This window comes from Polypterus senegalus, chromosome 4, assembly GCF_016835505.1.
Source record: "Polypterus senegalus isolate Bchr_013 chromosome 4, ASM1683550v1, whole genome shotgun sequence".
In the NCBI taxonomy this organism is placed as follows: Eukaryota; Metazoa; Chordata; class Cladistia; order Polypteriformes; family Polypteridae; genus Polypterus; species Polypterus senegalus.
In genome coordinates, this window is record NC_053157.1 from 32778474 (window position 1) to 32794897 (window position 16424).

The window sequence follows — 16424 nt, forward strand, 5'->3', positions numbered from 1 at the left end:
TCAGGTGTATCAACTGTTTCATTTAACTTTAAATCTTGTATCTGGTTTTATTCGACCAGCTTTTGAATCTTGATGCTCAGGTCCTTATCTTTTTCCTGTTTTTATCATCTAAGGATCATATCAAAACTAAGAACAATAGTTTCCAAGGCTCAAATGGAGACGTTAGTTCTAGCATTTTTTTTTTAATTCATTATTTACATGTTTAAACAAGACTTCTCTACTACGTCTTTACACTATTCAAAATGCTGCTACCAGATTGTTAACCTGCTCCAGTAAGTGATCTCACAATACTCTGATTTTTACCTTCTTTTTATTAGCTCCTGGAGGAATTTAGAATCCATTTTAAAATTTTAGTAATCACCTATTGAGCACTCCATGATCAAACACCACAATATATTTCTGATCTGTTACACCATTATACCACTGGTCTCCCACTTAGGTTATCTCACCAGGGCCTTCTTAGTGTTCCACATACTAGACCAGGGACTCACGGGGATCAGGCTTTTCAGTCTGTTGCACTGAAATGGTGGAATAGCCTTCCTTGTGCATTACTGGACGCTGATACAACTGATATATTAAAAAAAACAGTTAAAGATGCACCTGCTTAGGTTAGCATATGGGTAACCATATGGTTATACCATTCTTGGTTATGTCTGCTGGAATGTTATTTTTTTAATTTTCATTGTCTGTAACTGTGTGTTTTAATTTTTTATTTCTGTACAGCACTGTGTCACTCTGTCTGCAAAAGGCATTTTGTAAATAAAAAAAGAAGAAAAAGAAGTGTTTTGTCCTTATGTCACTTGTTGTGGTGGGCAAAAGTTCTGTGCAAAGATTTCGAGACTAATGATAGCTATGAGAACAGCTAAAACAGCTGATAGACATACTGATAATCTAAATAATCACAATCTGTCTGCTTTCATTATAATGGATGATACTTCAGTAAAGCAAGAAATAGAAAAGAGGCGACATCAACCACACACATAAAGCTGTTGGTGTTCAGTTGTTTAAAATCATTCTTAGTGTAACAATATCACAGCGCATTCAGAAGCCTTTTTTCATGAAGAGGAAGTGGCATACAGATGTCTTAAATTCACCAGGGAGAAGAGAAGGGTGGAGGACATGCTTTAAGCCACATTTACTGAGGTAACTAAAACATGAAGGACTCAAAAAAGAGAAAAGTGGACAATCATTGAAACCCCCGAGAGTGAAAGGACCCGAGGGGTATTAGTCCACAGCTGTTCAAATGAATGAGCTACAATTGGTCATCACTCTTAATACTGTCCAAACTGCACTGAAGCAGATAATGTCAGAGATTTTCCAGAAGTGCAATGTGTAGACAACAAAATGCTGGTCACAATGGCCACTTTTTCACAAACTAAAAAAATATAATGAAGCCTCAAAAGGCCACAAACGTACCTCAGTGAACAAAATAAAAAAGTGATCTGCTTGCCTCAAATGTGAGCTTTGATTCACTACACAATAATATCAGTTGCATATTTCAAAAGCATTAACACACTACCATATGTTATTAAGTAAGCTGCAAATTTAATGTGCAGTTTTAGTTGCTAGAATGTATCAAGGGAGCATCCTAAAGAAGGTACTTGTACCTTTCCACAGTAGCTGGTTGACATTAAACAAGATAAAGTTCTATATACATGCATCTATTGCAGGATAGAAATCCTGATCCTGATGCCCATCAATCCGCATTACGCAATGTATTAATGTCTTTGTGTTTTCGTGTCTCATCTAGATGGGGAAGCAAGTCCATTTTTGTGCACTCACAGATATTCTCCTGAGGCAAATCATATTTGGATTTGTGGAAGAAAGGATGGAAACACAACAATATGAGCATATGAACCTAGGTCTAGTCCTACAATTCAGGACTGTGAGCTATTTAGTGCAACATTGTGTCAAACATTATATAAATATTTCACACGTGTCAATTGATTTTCCTCGACTAGTCTCTTACCACAAATGCCTTTTCAGATGGCCCTCAAAGAATGAGTAGCTCCTCACCAGACAGTGCATTGTTCTTTCCTAATAGGACCTCCAAAACAGTGTCACTGCCCAGTTTGGCCGGTTACATTAAGATTGATTGTGAAGAGAAAGGATTTTTTTTTCCGCTTGAATGAACCACACGTGATCTCCATTTTTCAACTCTACAAGTCAACAGGCAGGAAAGAAAAGTCCATATTCTCCAAAAGCTATAGCTTGTTTGGCAAATACCATTCTGCCCATCATATGGCACCCCTCATTAATTGATTATACTTTCTGTATTTTTCCTCTTCAGGAAAATCAGAGTGTAGATGGAAAAAAAAAAAACCAATGTGAAATCCTTGACAAAGACTGCCAAAGCTCCTTGACATGCAAGCAGCAGCATCCAGAGGACATGTGCTCATGTTCTCTCCCCTCTGCCAGCTGACTCTCTGAGGCAGGAAGTGAAATGACAAAAGATTCAGCAAATGCTGAAAGAAACCTAAAACATTAAAAAAAAAACACCTCAGTTTCAATCTGATATAAGCAATCTGACACTATTTTACTTTTTAGATGCATAATTGCCTATCTAATAAGTGTGAACATTCTTGCTTTGATTATCATAATGATTACTCTTTACTTGTTGTGCTCAGGGTTTTGAACAGGGTGGTGCCATGCAATTAAAACAATTAGGGTTAGGGTTAATCAAGCAGAAATGTGGCTGTTACTGTTATGCTAAACTCTTTTAAACATGTACACAAAATTGCATAGGAAGTTATTGTTTAATTAATACTGAAATGCTGTGTGCTAGCTCACTCATGCAGCTGCATCCCCCTCTTATATGTTCGTTTTCGCCTGATTTCCCACATAGTCGCTTAACCCGCACACAGCCAAATCATCCAGCCTCCCCCTTCTCCATTCCCCTTCCCCCTTCTGTTACTCATGCATGCTTAGTTATCCTTGCTTGTTCCACACGTACAACTGCTATGCCTGAGTGTTCCCACACATTTGGAATTGATCTGTTTTCAGTGGGCACACTCAACTGAGCCTTTGGTAAACCAGTATATACTATGCTTCCAAAACTGTGAAATCTTAGGCTTGGTGAAGGAGAACGCAATGGCCTTTAAATATACCATGATCCTAATGCACCTATAATTTGACTTTTACCAGATTTAGGAACATTTGGAAGTGTAGATAACAGTTTTATAATAAATAACAAACTCCCAAATCACCCAACAAGTTTTCAACTTTACTTTTTTGGGTATGTTAAAAGAAACCGAGATGTTGAACTAATGGTATATGTAGAGGTGGCTAAGACTTGTCACCATAAATACAAATACATATAACCCTTTGTATTAGAGGAAAACATATGTGGCAATTAGTTAGGCTTGTTCAATTAAAAAAAATGCATTCCTCTGATTACTCTGTTTTGCATTTTATCCTCCACCTTAATAAAAGGACAAGTGTATATGTGTCTGTCTGTGCATCCATCCAGTTGCTATGTCTCTGTCAATTAAAAATATAGCACATCACAAACATTTTTATGAGTTAAATTCATTGAATTTGTCGTTTCAATAGATGACGCATCACAAACATTAACACACTGCTTTTACAAATCCCATAGAAATGCCATATAACTGAGACATATGCATTGAATGCATGGTGCAATGCAAATATTAACACTGAGGTCTACATTGATTATTCAGATTTCAGCCCATCTTAGATGGGTAGCACAGCTAATATTAGACAATTAACTGGACTGACTTCTTCTTCTTCTTTCAGCTGCTCCCATTAAGGGTTGCCACAGTGGATGATCATCTTCTTCCATATCTTTCTGTCCTTGACATCTTGCTCTGTCACACCCATCACCTGCATGTCCTGTCTCACCACATCCATAAACCTTCTCCTAGGCCTTCCTCTTTTTCTCTTACCTGTCAACTCTATCCTTAGCACCATTATCCCAATATGCCCAGCATCTCTCCTCTGTACATGTCCAAACCAATGCAATCTCGCCTCTCTGACTTTGTCTCCCAACCATCCAACTCTAGCTCACCCTCTAATGTACTCATATCTTAGCATCTTTAACTCTGCTACCTCTAGCTCTGTCTCCTGCTTTCAGGTCAGTGCCACCATCTCCAGCCAATAGAACATAGCTGGTCTCACTACCATCCTGTAGACCTTCCCTTTCACTCTTGCTAATATCTGTCACAAATTAATCCTGACACTCTTCTCCACCCATTCCACCCTGCCAGCACTCTCTTTTTCATCTCTCTTCCACTATCCCCATTACTGTGTACTGTTGATCCCAAGTATTTAAACTCATACACCTTCACCAACTCTACTCCTTGCACCCTCACCATTCCACTGACCTCCAAATGATTCACACACATGTCACCATATCACCAGCAATTTCCTGCAACACCTTCTGGAGAACTTCCCAGATGTTCCATGAACATCTCAATTAAAAGCCCAAACCACCTCAACTAACTCCTCTCAGAGTCTGAGGCCCATGGTGGCTGCAGGTTTTTTTTGTTCCAGCCACTTTCTTAATTAGTAACTAATTTAACATAATGCATATGCCTTAACTATAATTGAGTTGCTTGTTTTTTTTTTTCCCTTAACCGACAGCCAAACAATAAAGAGATATAAGGAAAAACAACAGACGACTAAATAATTCAGGGATCTCAAAAGGTCCTCGAGGGCCACCGCTTTTACACCAACCAAACATCTATTTTTTTTCTATTTATGAAGCACATTGTTTAATCCTGTCACTTGTTAGTGTTTTCATTCTGCCACACCAGTCATTTCCAAAATTGATTTACTTTTTTCTGAGAAGACCATCCAAATATTTTGTGCGCCAGGGTAGATCAATAGTTCTCAGACCTTCAGTTTTTATTTTTTTTTCATGCATTTTCTTGAGACAGATATTATATGAAGGAAATGGGTGGAAATGAGATCTAATTTAGTCTGGTCATCTATCGACTGTTTGCATGTACTTATTGTTTAGCTGCTTGTTTAAAAATGGAAATTAATTAAAATGGAAGTCAATTTAAAATCAAGACAACACAGTATGTTCCACTATCTGTAATAACTGGTCAACAGTAAAGAAAGCAGATGGAATGAAAACCTACAGCTACTGTAGCCCCCCAGAATCAATGTATTTTTTTTTTTTTACTTATTATTTTACCCAATTACAATACCCCTTCTGGACTACTGTAGAACAGTACAGTTCACTGCAGTGCATGGTAGCATATCTGAAAATTCAGGAAAAAGCATGCAAAAACTCTTGAGACCCACTGTCTAGTCAGCACACTGGTCTGAACCTTACAAAGGTACTCCTTTCACATTTCACCCAGTCAGGGACTTCTCAAATCCATGCCTGTTTTTAGGAAATTTAATCACACATATGACTGCTGTTGAGGTGCAAAACAAGATGTCTCTGCTTTGGAAAAACCATTCATATGGAATCTGGTTTGCCTGTTGTTTTGTTACCAATCAGAGAGGTCAACTCTTCTGTCCGTTTTTTAAAAGTATCTGTGAAGTATTGCAGTCTTTGACTGCTGCAGGATATCCTTTTGGTTAAACAAAGTGGGCAATATGAAAATGATGATACTGTAGGTGCTGTGGCTAAAGGATGGTGCACTAAAGAGGACAAGAGCCTTTAGTAAGCTGGCCGGGGAAAGTATAAACAGATCAGGAAGTGTAGGAAAGATCAAAAAGTTAAAATGTGTTACAGCTACGACTGGAAGGACTGTAAGAACTATAACACGGCCAAGTTAAAATGTATAGTAACTAGACGTTGAGACAGGAATCTCTTTCAGGATTGAAACAAAGAGTATGATCTGAGCCGCAATGCTGACACGGTCTTGATATTTGGCCGCCTGTACTGCACAGTAACATTACTGTTCTTTACGGTGTAACTGACAGTTGTTATCTATGTAGGACAGTTCTTTGTCACAAACGTAACTGTTTTTGTGTCCAATGCTACAAACAGACTTTAAAAAGTTCATGCTGCTCACCAAAGTGTTTCACTGTGGTTGCATTTCATGATAATTACTTTTTTCATATTTAAAGATTCACTACTTTCCAGGTTTAGAAGAGTCAATGCACTGTGTTGGAACCTTATGTTTATTTGAGCATCTTCGTATAGTCACACTACCATTCTTGATCTGGCATATATGTGACAAAATAAAATGATAATGTGGCAATTTCTCTCTTCACAAAGTCAAAATCATTAAACATGCCCCTTCCCTGTACATGTGCTAAATAAAAATAAAAATATGAGAATTTAGCCTTGAACTATTATGTTAAAAGAGAACCAGCAGGGTGCTACTGCACTGATGTGAACTTATAACAAGGATAAAAAGGCGTAGGCCTGACGAAACCTGTGGTTTCAGTGGGGGGGAAGGGGAAGCGCCGCGATAGCATCAGCATAGGAGAAATTTTAACTCCCTCATCTCCACAACTGGTCTTTTAATGTCTTCCCTTATGTTAAAAATCTACTGTCATACTTATGGATATTTTTTTGCTTTTCAACTGTTTATATCTAGACCCAAATGGGAGTTAGTAATAATGGTTTATGATAAGTACAAGTTGTTACTACATGATTACTGATGAAAGTTAATTAAGGACAAATTAAAGGATGGACAAGTGTGAAAAATGAACATTCAGTAACTTCGCTGAAGTATTTCCTTTATACTTACAGTAAATGCGAAGGTCAACGTACTGTGGTTTAATATGTTAAAATACGACTTCCTGAATAATGTGACCCTATTATGCTGTAGCTTGAGAAGAATCTCTAACATCAGCAAGACACAGTTGGTGGGTCACAATGCTTCGTATCTGTGATCTAATCTTATAGTAAAAGTGCTCCCATATGATGGCTAAAAGTCAGTATACCGAGTGCCATATTTGGACTAAAAGGTATTGTAAAATGATGAAGTCGAGATTAGTTCTAGGGTCTATAAACCAAAAACTATCATGCCTAACAATGCAAGATATATACACTGATATTAAAAGTAACATGGCCTCCCTTTTAAATATTTAGGTAAAAAGAATTGAACTGGCATCCAATGACTGAATTAATTCTTTTATCACTTTTTCTAAGCAGTGCAGTTTTCAAGAAGAAAAAAAAAAAAACAAACAGCTCATTCTTGTTAAAACAAAATGTCATGGGTCTCACTTAAACAAATGACTATCTCTAAATCAAACACACCAGTGCAGCTAAAGAACATGCTACAGCTCACTATACCTGTATATGTCTGAAAATTGAACAGTACTAAAATGTCACATTAGTGACATTCCTGATGATCACATATCCATAGAAAAGCATTCTCAAATCCTCTGAATTAAAATATATGGTCTCAGGGGGCCTTAGCCTGTGGTGGCAGGAATCAGCCAGTCCATCACAGAGTAAACATAAGCACAACAAGCAGGACTTGAAACCAGGATATGCTAGGCAGTGGCCATAACCTCTGATCCACAATGCTGCACCTAGGACTGCACATGCACAGATTAAATTTTTTTCACGCATTTAATTTCTTTCAGAGCAAAGTAATACTTTTACCAGTTTGAATGTTTCTATAAAAATGTTTACAACTTTACATACAACCAGGTACAGTAATACAAACTGTGGCAGATGGCGTAGACCCATGCCCAGCCAGGACAGCCCTTTGGCACTGGATCCAGAGGAACAGCCATGGGATGCACATTACGTCCCCCAGAACACTTGGTGGCAGCCCTACTGGGTTGCATCAGGGCCACAATTATGTTACAGTGCAGCTCATCCTTGTTGGGCTCCTTGGCCACAGCCAGGGGGAGCTCAAGGCTTCCTGAGCCCATGTGAACTGTAGCACAGCCTAATTAGGCCAATTACTACCTGAAGCACTTCTGGGTGGGCTATAAAAGAAGCCTGCAGCCACTAATCGAGGCGCCAGAGTTGGGAGGAGGAGGATGAAGCTGCCTGGGAGGAGTGGAGGATATTTCTGTGGTATTGTGTTGGTGTTTTGGGACTGTGCTGTGGCTGGGGGAAACGGGGAAGACATGCCCTCCAGCTAAAGAAAAATAAATTTGTGTTTTATTTTACGTGTGCCTCCGTGTCCATCTGTGTTGGAAACCTATATAGCGCCTTTCACAAAACATTTAAAAGATAAAATGTATAGAATAAACAGATTTATACCTCTGACAATATATATTCATATATATATTGTATATATATACATTGGATAAAGGTTGAATAATGGAATTGCCTGAAATTCTAAACAGAAAACTGAACTTTGAGGGAAACGCAACACAGCAGTAACATTCAACGACTTTTCATGGCAGGGGTCTTAATTGCAATGTCCCGCAAAAGCTATCTGTTAGAAATAAATAGATTTATCATACAGTCACAATTCTCAGCATCATTCTAATAATCTTTTTTGTCTATTTTTAAATAAATAATCAAAAATAATTTATTAAAGATGATTGTTCAATTAATGTGAGGCCACTCTAAGCAGGGTGCCCAATGTTGTAAGAAACCCATGACCCTGAATTTTAAAATGTACATAGAGTACAATTTTATTTGTCCCCACGAGGAATTGTGGCATTTTATAGAAGCTCTTTAAATAAATAAATACATGAAACGATAGGGGACGGCACGGTGGCACAGTGGGTTCACTTCCCGGGTCCTCCCTGCATGGAGTTTGGTTGTTCTCCCCGTGCCTGGTGGGTTTCCTCCGGGTACTCTGGTTTCCTCCCACAGTCCAAAGACATGCAGGTTAGGTGCATTGGCGATCCTAAATTGTCCCTAGTGTGTGCTTGGTGTGTGTGTGTGTGTATGTGCCCTGCGGTGGGCTGGCACCCTGCCCGGGATTTGTTTCCTGCCTTGTGCCCTGTGTTAGCTGGGATTGGCTCCAACAGACCCCCGTGACCCTGTAGTTAGGATAGAGCGGGATGGATAATGGATGGATGAAAAAAATAGATAAATAAATGACAGATAAATAAATACATATACACACACAATGTGGACTGAACACACACCAGAATGACTAGAAAGAAAGCATTTTTAAAAGGAAAGAAAATGTGTGACTTACGTATGCAGTGAGACACTACTGTATGTAGGCATATTGCTGTTGGTATATATAGCGTAACTTGACACACTTTTGATGAATAATTCTTTGTCTGAAGTGTTGCCTTAGTGGGTTAGAGAGAAGATGTGCAGCATTGTTCATAATAGCACTCAGTTTTGTTTTTATTGTCTCCTTCACTACGACCTTCAGGGGGTCCATAGTGTGTCCCATAACTGAGCCTGCCCTTTTAATTTGATGGTTGATTCAGTGGGTCACTCCTGAATTGCTTTTACCAGCTTAGCACACCAAAGTGTACAAAATCGCACTGGCCATCACAGAGTTATAGAAGACGTGAAGTATGTAATTACTCATATTAAAGGAATGAATGCAGTCTTCTAAGGAAAAAAAGCCTGTTGTACCCTTTCTTATATAATTCCTCTGTGTTATGAGACCGGTCCAGCCTGTTATTGATATGGACCCCCAAACAGCTATAGGAGTGCATTCAAAAACTGAATGCTAGATGCATTTCATGCATTATTAGTCAAATTAGTTTAATCTACTATTAAGAATAGGTGATAAACGAATGAATGTGACACATGCCATCCATCCATTTTTAAAACCCACTTGTCCAAACAATCCCTAAAAAGGTACCAGCCAAGGTGGCCACACACAAATAGATACATTCTCTGTTGTCTCTGTGTTCACTTAGACTTTCCCTGGAGATTTCACTTTCAAATCTCTGCTTACTACCTCATGTTTATTTGAGCATCTTTACATGCCATGTCAAATGTATTGGTTTTCTCCCACGGCCCCAAAGACATGCTGGTTATGTTAACTGGTGATTCCAAACTGGCCTTGCATTAGTTAAAGTGTGACTGTGTGTGTGTGTCTGTGTGAAAGTTGACCCTACACAGGACTGATACCCTGCACAGAGCTTTTTCTGCCTCCCGCCTCTGTGCTTTGGCCTCCCGCATACTTGAATCGAATTAAGTAGGTTTGACAATGTTATGTTATGCTAAATTTAAAGCTGATCACTGAAAATTTTACATGGGAAATATTTAAAATATATATATATATATATAATATATTTATATATTAGATATTTAATGTGTATATATATATATATATACAGTATATTATAAAAAAAAATCTTGGAAGGAGACGAGACATGATTTTCTCTGAGTCCCGCAAGACAAGACTTTGTGCCAAAAGATTTAACCATGCCCAGGGCAGGAAATAAAGAACAAAGAGTAGATGACAAAGTAGAACGGCATAAAGAATTCAAAAATATTGGCGCTGTACACATTCAGAGCAGGTTAGAGATAATGAAAGTACGAAAATTCGAAAGTCTCAAAAAAAGCGTAGTAAAGATTGCATTAGCGCAAACAAACAGAAATTATTACTTGGTGAAATAACAGAACAGTGAAAAGAGATCGAATATATTGTTCAGATTTAAAATTTAAGTTGGAGACTTGTAGATTGTCTAATTTGTGTTGCCAGTGAGAATGAAAAGATTCCAAAAACTTTAACGCGGTATGAAGTCCCGTGAGACAGAGACGATAAACATGAGATTCTTTCAAGTCATGCCCTACTTACAACTATTTTCAAACAAGACCACGGTCATCTAACCTCAGTTGTGTGAATGCTTTTGTCAAACACACATTGTGCTCTCAGCTCTTAGTCGTGTGAATGCTTTTGGCAGACACACTTCCTGCAATCTCAGCTCTTATAAATTTTATCAGGACAATAATTTTATACGTTCTAGATGATACATCAAAGACTAAACGAAGAAGAAAGAGCAAGGACAAACATTCGAAAAAGTCATTTTATTTATTAGACAGAAAGAAATGATATTCACTCACAGGCAGTTATACGTTGTGCTGTCACGATGTAACTCCGAACACGGAATCAAAATTCAATGCGAACTTGAAGAAAAGTTAATTCCAAATATTGTTTTTACTAAAGTGTTAAAGTAAAAGTGAAAATAATGCAAATGTAACAATTCCCATGAAAATAACAATCTCTTAAAATTGTATATCCGGTTAACCAAACCCAGGGGTGGCCCCCTAGTATAAATATGAAAAATGACTTATGATTTGGACAAGACACATATCAGTAATAACTGCTTTAACAGACTGTGTCTGATTGCGCTGTGTGATGACTTTCAGAGTGAAGGAATCTGGGTCTAGTCACTGTTAAAGCAGTAACAAGCTCATATTAGTATCATAAAAAAAATTAAATTAAATAAAAACTATACATTGTGACAGGGTACTAGGCTAGTTAATCAGTGTCAGTGACAGAAGGTCCAGGAACGGGGGAGAAAAGAGGAGGCTGACTTGGTACAGCTTGTATTCTGTAAATGAAAAGTTCACCTGTATGAGAAGAGCAGGAATACAGCCAAGGATGCATTATGCCCTTTCAATGTGTATGGTACCATGACAGAGCAGTAGACAGAGGGAACTGTGCAAAAAACTTGTGGCATGGGTCCAAGCATGCGCTGGCTCCTCAGAATATTAAAGAGTAGATTACTCAGCACACAAGAGGGATGCCTAGCTCTCCAACTAGAATATAATCATGGGGTATCAGAACAGGACCAAAAGGATCATTTCATACCATCATAAGGCAGCACACGGTGGTACATTGGGGACAGGTGCTGCCTAGTACCCTATTAAATGGGACAGGTAAAGTCATGAACACTAAAATGCCATGGATATTTAAATACATAATTGGGTTCAGTCATCAAAAGCAACTTGGGGCTGCCAGGAGGGCCTTAAAACATTCAGAGGGTGTTGCTGTGCAAGTGGTTACCAATGATTGTCCCCAAAACAATGGCAGGGTGGTTCCTGGCAGTGGCTCACTGATCTTTGAGTCAGTAGGTGAGTTAGTCAACAGCTCGGAGGGACAGAGAAGGAATATGGCCAGAGTATTAGAGAAACAGAGAGTGCTAGGAAGATGTATTGGAAAAATGTTGGTGCTTGTAGCACTCCTGCTTTGATTTGTGAGTGAGTGTTATAAACTATCCCACAGTTGTCCTGTTTACAGCTATCTTGTATAACAACTACAGTTCTCTTTCAGTTATTAAACTTGTATTTTGTGTTCTCCAAATCTCCAAATGTTTATCTATCCTTTGCATTTATTGTGCACCAAAAAAATTTATAAGCCTTTGTTTTGATGCTTTTTCTGTTTGCAAGGATGCTCTGCGCAATCCCCAATCATAACCTATCATCTATGGGCGAGGAGCGAAAGCTTTAGATTTGTTAAAAATGTCAATATGCGGTTTTCGACGGATCTCAATGTTTTAGGGTCCCCTGATACAGAAAATATTGATATCTCAGTGATAGGTGTGTGTCTGTCTGTGTGTCACAGTTTCTTGAGGACGGTCTAATGTAGGGGTGCCCAACTCCAGTCCTGGAGGGCTGCAGTGGCTACAGGTTTTCATTCTAACCCTTTTCTTAATTAGTGACCTGCTTTTGCTGCTAATTAACTTCTTTTGAATTTATTTTATTTGACTTGCTCTTGAAGACTCAGACCCCTCAAATGTTTGTTTTTCCTTAATTAGCAGCCAAACAATAATAAGATACAAAATGAGCCGAAACAGGACCAGCAAACTGTGACCATCATACAATATCTGCAAATAAAGAGAGGTGAAGGTCTCAGGAATGCTGATCTGCTCTTAGAAAAAAGAAAATCCACAATTTCGGAAAATTTCTGCTATTGCACAATGAGAGCAGCAACAAGCCATGGAATTAAAGAATGGGCTTAATTAACGACAAGAATCAGCACCTCATTAAGCAACTGGCTGGAGTGAAATTGGTTGGAGTTTGAGGCCCTGACTTAGTTGGTCTTCTGTTGGCTCACTCACTTCACATTTCACTTCTGTTTGGGTGCCATTAAAGGAAAGAAATGAAGCAATTCAGAGGAACAATGAAGAAGTTCAGGGAAACATTTCTTAAAAACCAAGTCAATTAAAATTAATTCAAAAGAAGTTAATTAGCAGCAAAAACAGATCACTAATCAAGAAAAGGGTTAGAATGGAAACCTGCAGTCACTGCGGCCCTCCAGGACTGGAGTTGGGCACCCCTGGTCTAGAGCTAAAATGGCTGAAAGGAAAAATACCAAACTCGAAACTCAAGCCTGTTACGAGATCACAATGTGCTGATTAGTTTTTGAGCCAAATCGTGCAAGAGAAAGAGGCACTTTAGAGGAACCCTCAAATACTGTAATTCTGCAATTAATTATGAATTCTTCTCGTCAATTGTTATGTAATGACTTATTTTCTGATTAGACAGATCAGCATTAGAGCAGTAAATAATTACTGAAATGTTATAGAATAGTTTGGGTAACTTGGTTCATAGGACGTAAAGCCTACTGACGCTCACGTCCAATTATTTTTTTAATACAATTATTTATTTGTACATATTTCATGGTATTTTTCTTCTCTCCAAAATTAACTTGTGTTTTCTTGAATTTCTTTTCATGTTATATTCTGCTATAAATAAGTGAATAGTAAATAATTTAATGACTTTTTATCCAGAACTATATATAAGAACATGTTTAATTGAATAGAATTGAACTGAATTATAAGTAAATGTTATCCTTGATTCCTTAACTGGAGTGAAAAGTACTTTAATTTCATGATTTCAGTAATTACTATGTATATAAGCCAACACCATTAAACGATTTTTAAAAATGTTCATTTCTTAGCTGCCTATCAAATCCAAGTTTGTTCAGCACTGCATCTAATGACTGTCAAACTCTGATTATTGTGGCTGACAAAAACACAATGCACAGCAAAAGTAAATCCCAGAGCACCCACAATGCACACGTTGCCTTTTGTGAATATCATATTACCAAAGGAAAGCAGCACACCTCTAACTATATATTCATTTAGGACATATATAATGCATTTTCTTAAAGTGCCATATGTGCTCGTCTATAGCTGTTAAAAGGACAAATCCCAGCAGAATTCAGGTAGACATCTGGTCAAATTCTAGTCATTTAAGTATTTACTCCTGATTCAAATGGGTTAATGACAGTTCTTCAATGAGAATACCCTTGGGAATACTCTCTTCTGTAATCAAGCAGGACTTTATTTTGTTTTGTTGTTTTATAAGAACCAGATATGTTTGCCTTTATACACATTTTATATAGCTTGACTAGTTTCAGATTCAAGGGGTATAGACAATTTGTTTTGGGTAGATGGTCACACATAGCATTTCTTTTTAATGTACAGTAATAATTTGAAGAAAATAATCCAATGCAGGTTTTAAATACAAAGGCTGCTTGTATATATGAAATAATTTAGATAGGCAAATGTTAACTGTCAAAAAGATGCACTTTTATGTGATAGTAAAATAAAAAAACAAAATATTGCACTTTATGCGATTAATAAATATTTCAGAAAAATAAGAAAATAAAATATTAACAACAAAACCATGTTGTATAAAATTTTAAAAACTCCTAGATATTTCTGGCAACATTACCATACTAAATAACTTGTGATTTACAAACTAAAAGGAAAACCAGCAGCCACAATAGAGACTCAGTACCTGTTGGGAAACCTCTGACCTATATAAATAATTGACTTCACTATAATCAAATTAAGCCTTTTTACAAAAAATATATATACAGTATATGTGATAGGCAGTAAGATAAATCTCCTCAATAAGCTATGTTGTTTTCATTAATTTCAAATTAAAATTGACGTTATTAATGTTTACGTGTTTCCATAATATGCAATGTGCATGTGCAAATACTTTTGTTGCATTTATTTATTCATTTATTTTTTATATTTTAATGGATCAGACACTATAAATACTGGGGCCTGTACTGGTTGTGATTCTAATATTTGTCACCTGTAATGATAATACAGTTTTCATCCTCTATTAGTTTCTGCCTGGTACCGTATTTTGATTGTCAACACGAGACTTCTGATCCCAGCTATTGAGTTTTTAGGTGCTGATCTTATTGTCATTATAGATATATTATTCATTAATGTTAAATTCAAGCAGCATTATTCAACTGCTAATATAAGTATACAGTTTTTTGGTTGTGCTTTCAACATGAATTTACAGAAGTTCTAAAAGCAACTTACTGGCACAAACTGAAGAAAAAAATCATTATAGAAATGATGTATGGGTGACACAGAAAAACGGGAACTTTTGAAAAACAAAATAAAAAAATAGAAGAAATCAAACAAAAAAAATTTATTGACAGCAATTGAGCCACTACAACTTGCCTTTTAAGAGACTGTAATCCAAATTATCAATGTCTGATAATTATGTCCTGTAAATCCTCCTGTACGTATGCATTCTTCCAATCTGCTGTTGAGGTTCCCCATTGATCGCTGCAACATCTCAGCTGGGATACCACGAATTTCATCTTGAATTCTTTGTTTCAATTCATTCAGTGTCCTTGGCCGAGTCGTGTAGACCCAACACTTAAGGTAGCCCCACAAGAAAAAATCACAAACAGACAAATCCAGTGATCTTGAAGGCCAGGGAATGTCACCGAATCTTGAGATGACACGGTTACCGAACAATTCTCACACAGCTGCCATTGATTGCCTTGCAGTGTGCGATGTCGCACCATCCTGTTGAAACCAGGTTTTGTGAAGTTGTGAAAAATTGTTCAATGCAGGTGCAACAAAAGATTGCAACATCTCAACATTTCAAAAGTTCCCATTTTTCTGTGTCACCTTGTATTAAACGCCAGTATGTGTGGCACAGCACAATGACATTTCAATGGCAACAAACATTTCATTGGAGATTAGAAATGCATAACAATTCTCATTGTAACGACAGGATGTTACAAAAATGCTCAATATACGTGTTACTTGTACACCTTTCATGAATTTGCAAACTTACATGGTTTTTCAAGCACTTAGCCTCAACATTTACATTTGTACAATATAGTGCTAGATTAACTATTTCTAACTATTATCTGATTTTTTGCAATGTATGGTCACAAAAGCATTGTCCCAGCAACACCAGGAGCAAGACAGGAAGAAATATCTATATGGTTCAACTGTATTACAGGACACACTTAACACAGAAATCTCACTCTTACTAGGCCAACTTAGAGGTATTAATACATCTTGACAATTAATCAGTTTCAGGATGTGGGTGAAAACCTGGAATATTCATAAACATAACCACAAAGACATGAGAGAGTGAGGACAAATTTCATACTGTCAATGACTGGGCCAGGATTGAAACCCAGTTCCTCTGAGGCAGCACGGGCACTAACCACTACATCATGGTACAGCCTACTTATTTTAGTTATTTCATAATAAACTTTCTACATTAGTATGTATATATTCGAATAGTAATTTATCATTCTAGCATCCTGCTCCTGGTGTCCTTGTGTCTGAGTGGGATTTCTGTGTGTACTATGACAGCT

At 37.4% G+C, this 16424-nt stretch overlaps 1 protein-coding gene across 4 annotated transcripts in view; it reads right to left on the reverse strand.

Annotated features, from left to right (window-relative positions):
* LOC120527236 (methyl-CpG-binding domain protein 2-like) overlaps positions 1-16424 on the reverse strand; it is a 193330-nt gene that overhangs the window by 170125 nt on the left and 6781 nt on the right. The window contains exon 1 of one of the 4 annotated variants that reach the window (XM_039750413.1): positions 1970-2408. The exons of the other annotated variants lie outside the window; for them this stretch is intronic. Coding sequence (XP_039606347.1) covers positions 1970-2028 — 59 coding nt within the window. The 5' untranslated portion in view covers positions 2029-2408. Of the gene's footprint in view, positions 1-1969; positions 2409-16424 lie in introns of those variants that run through there. 4 annotated transcript variants of the gene reach the window in all.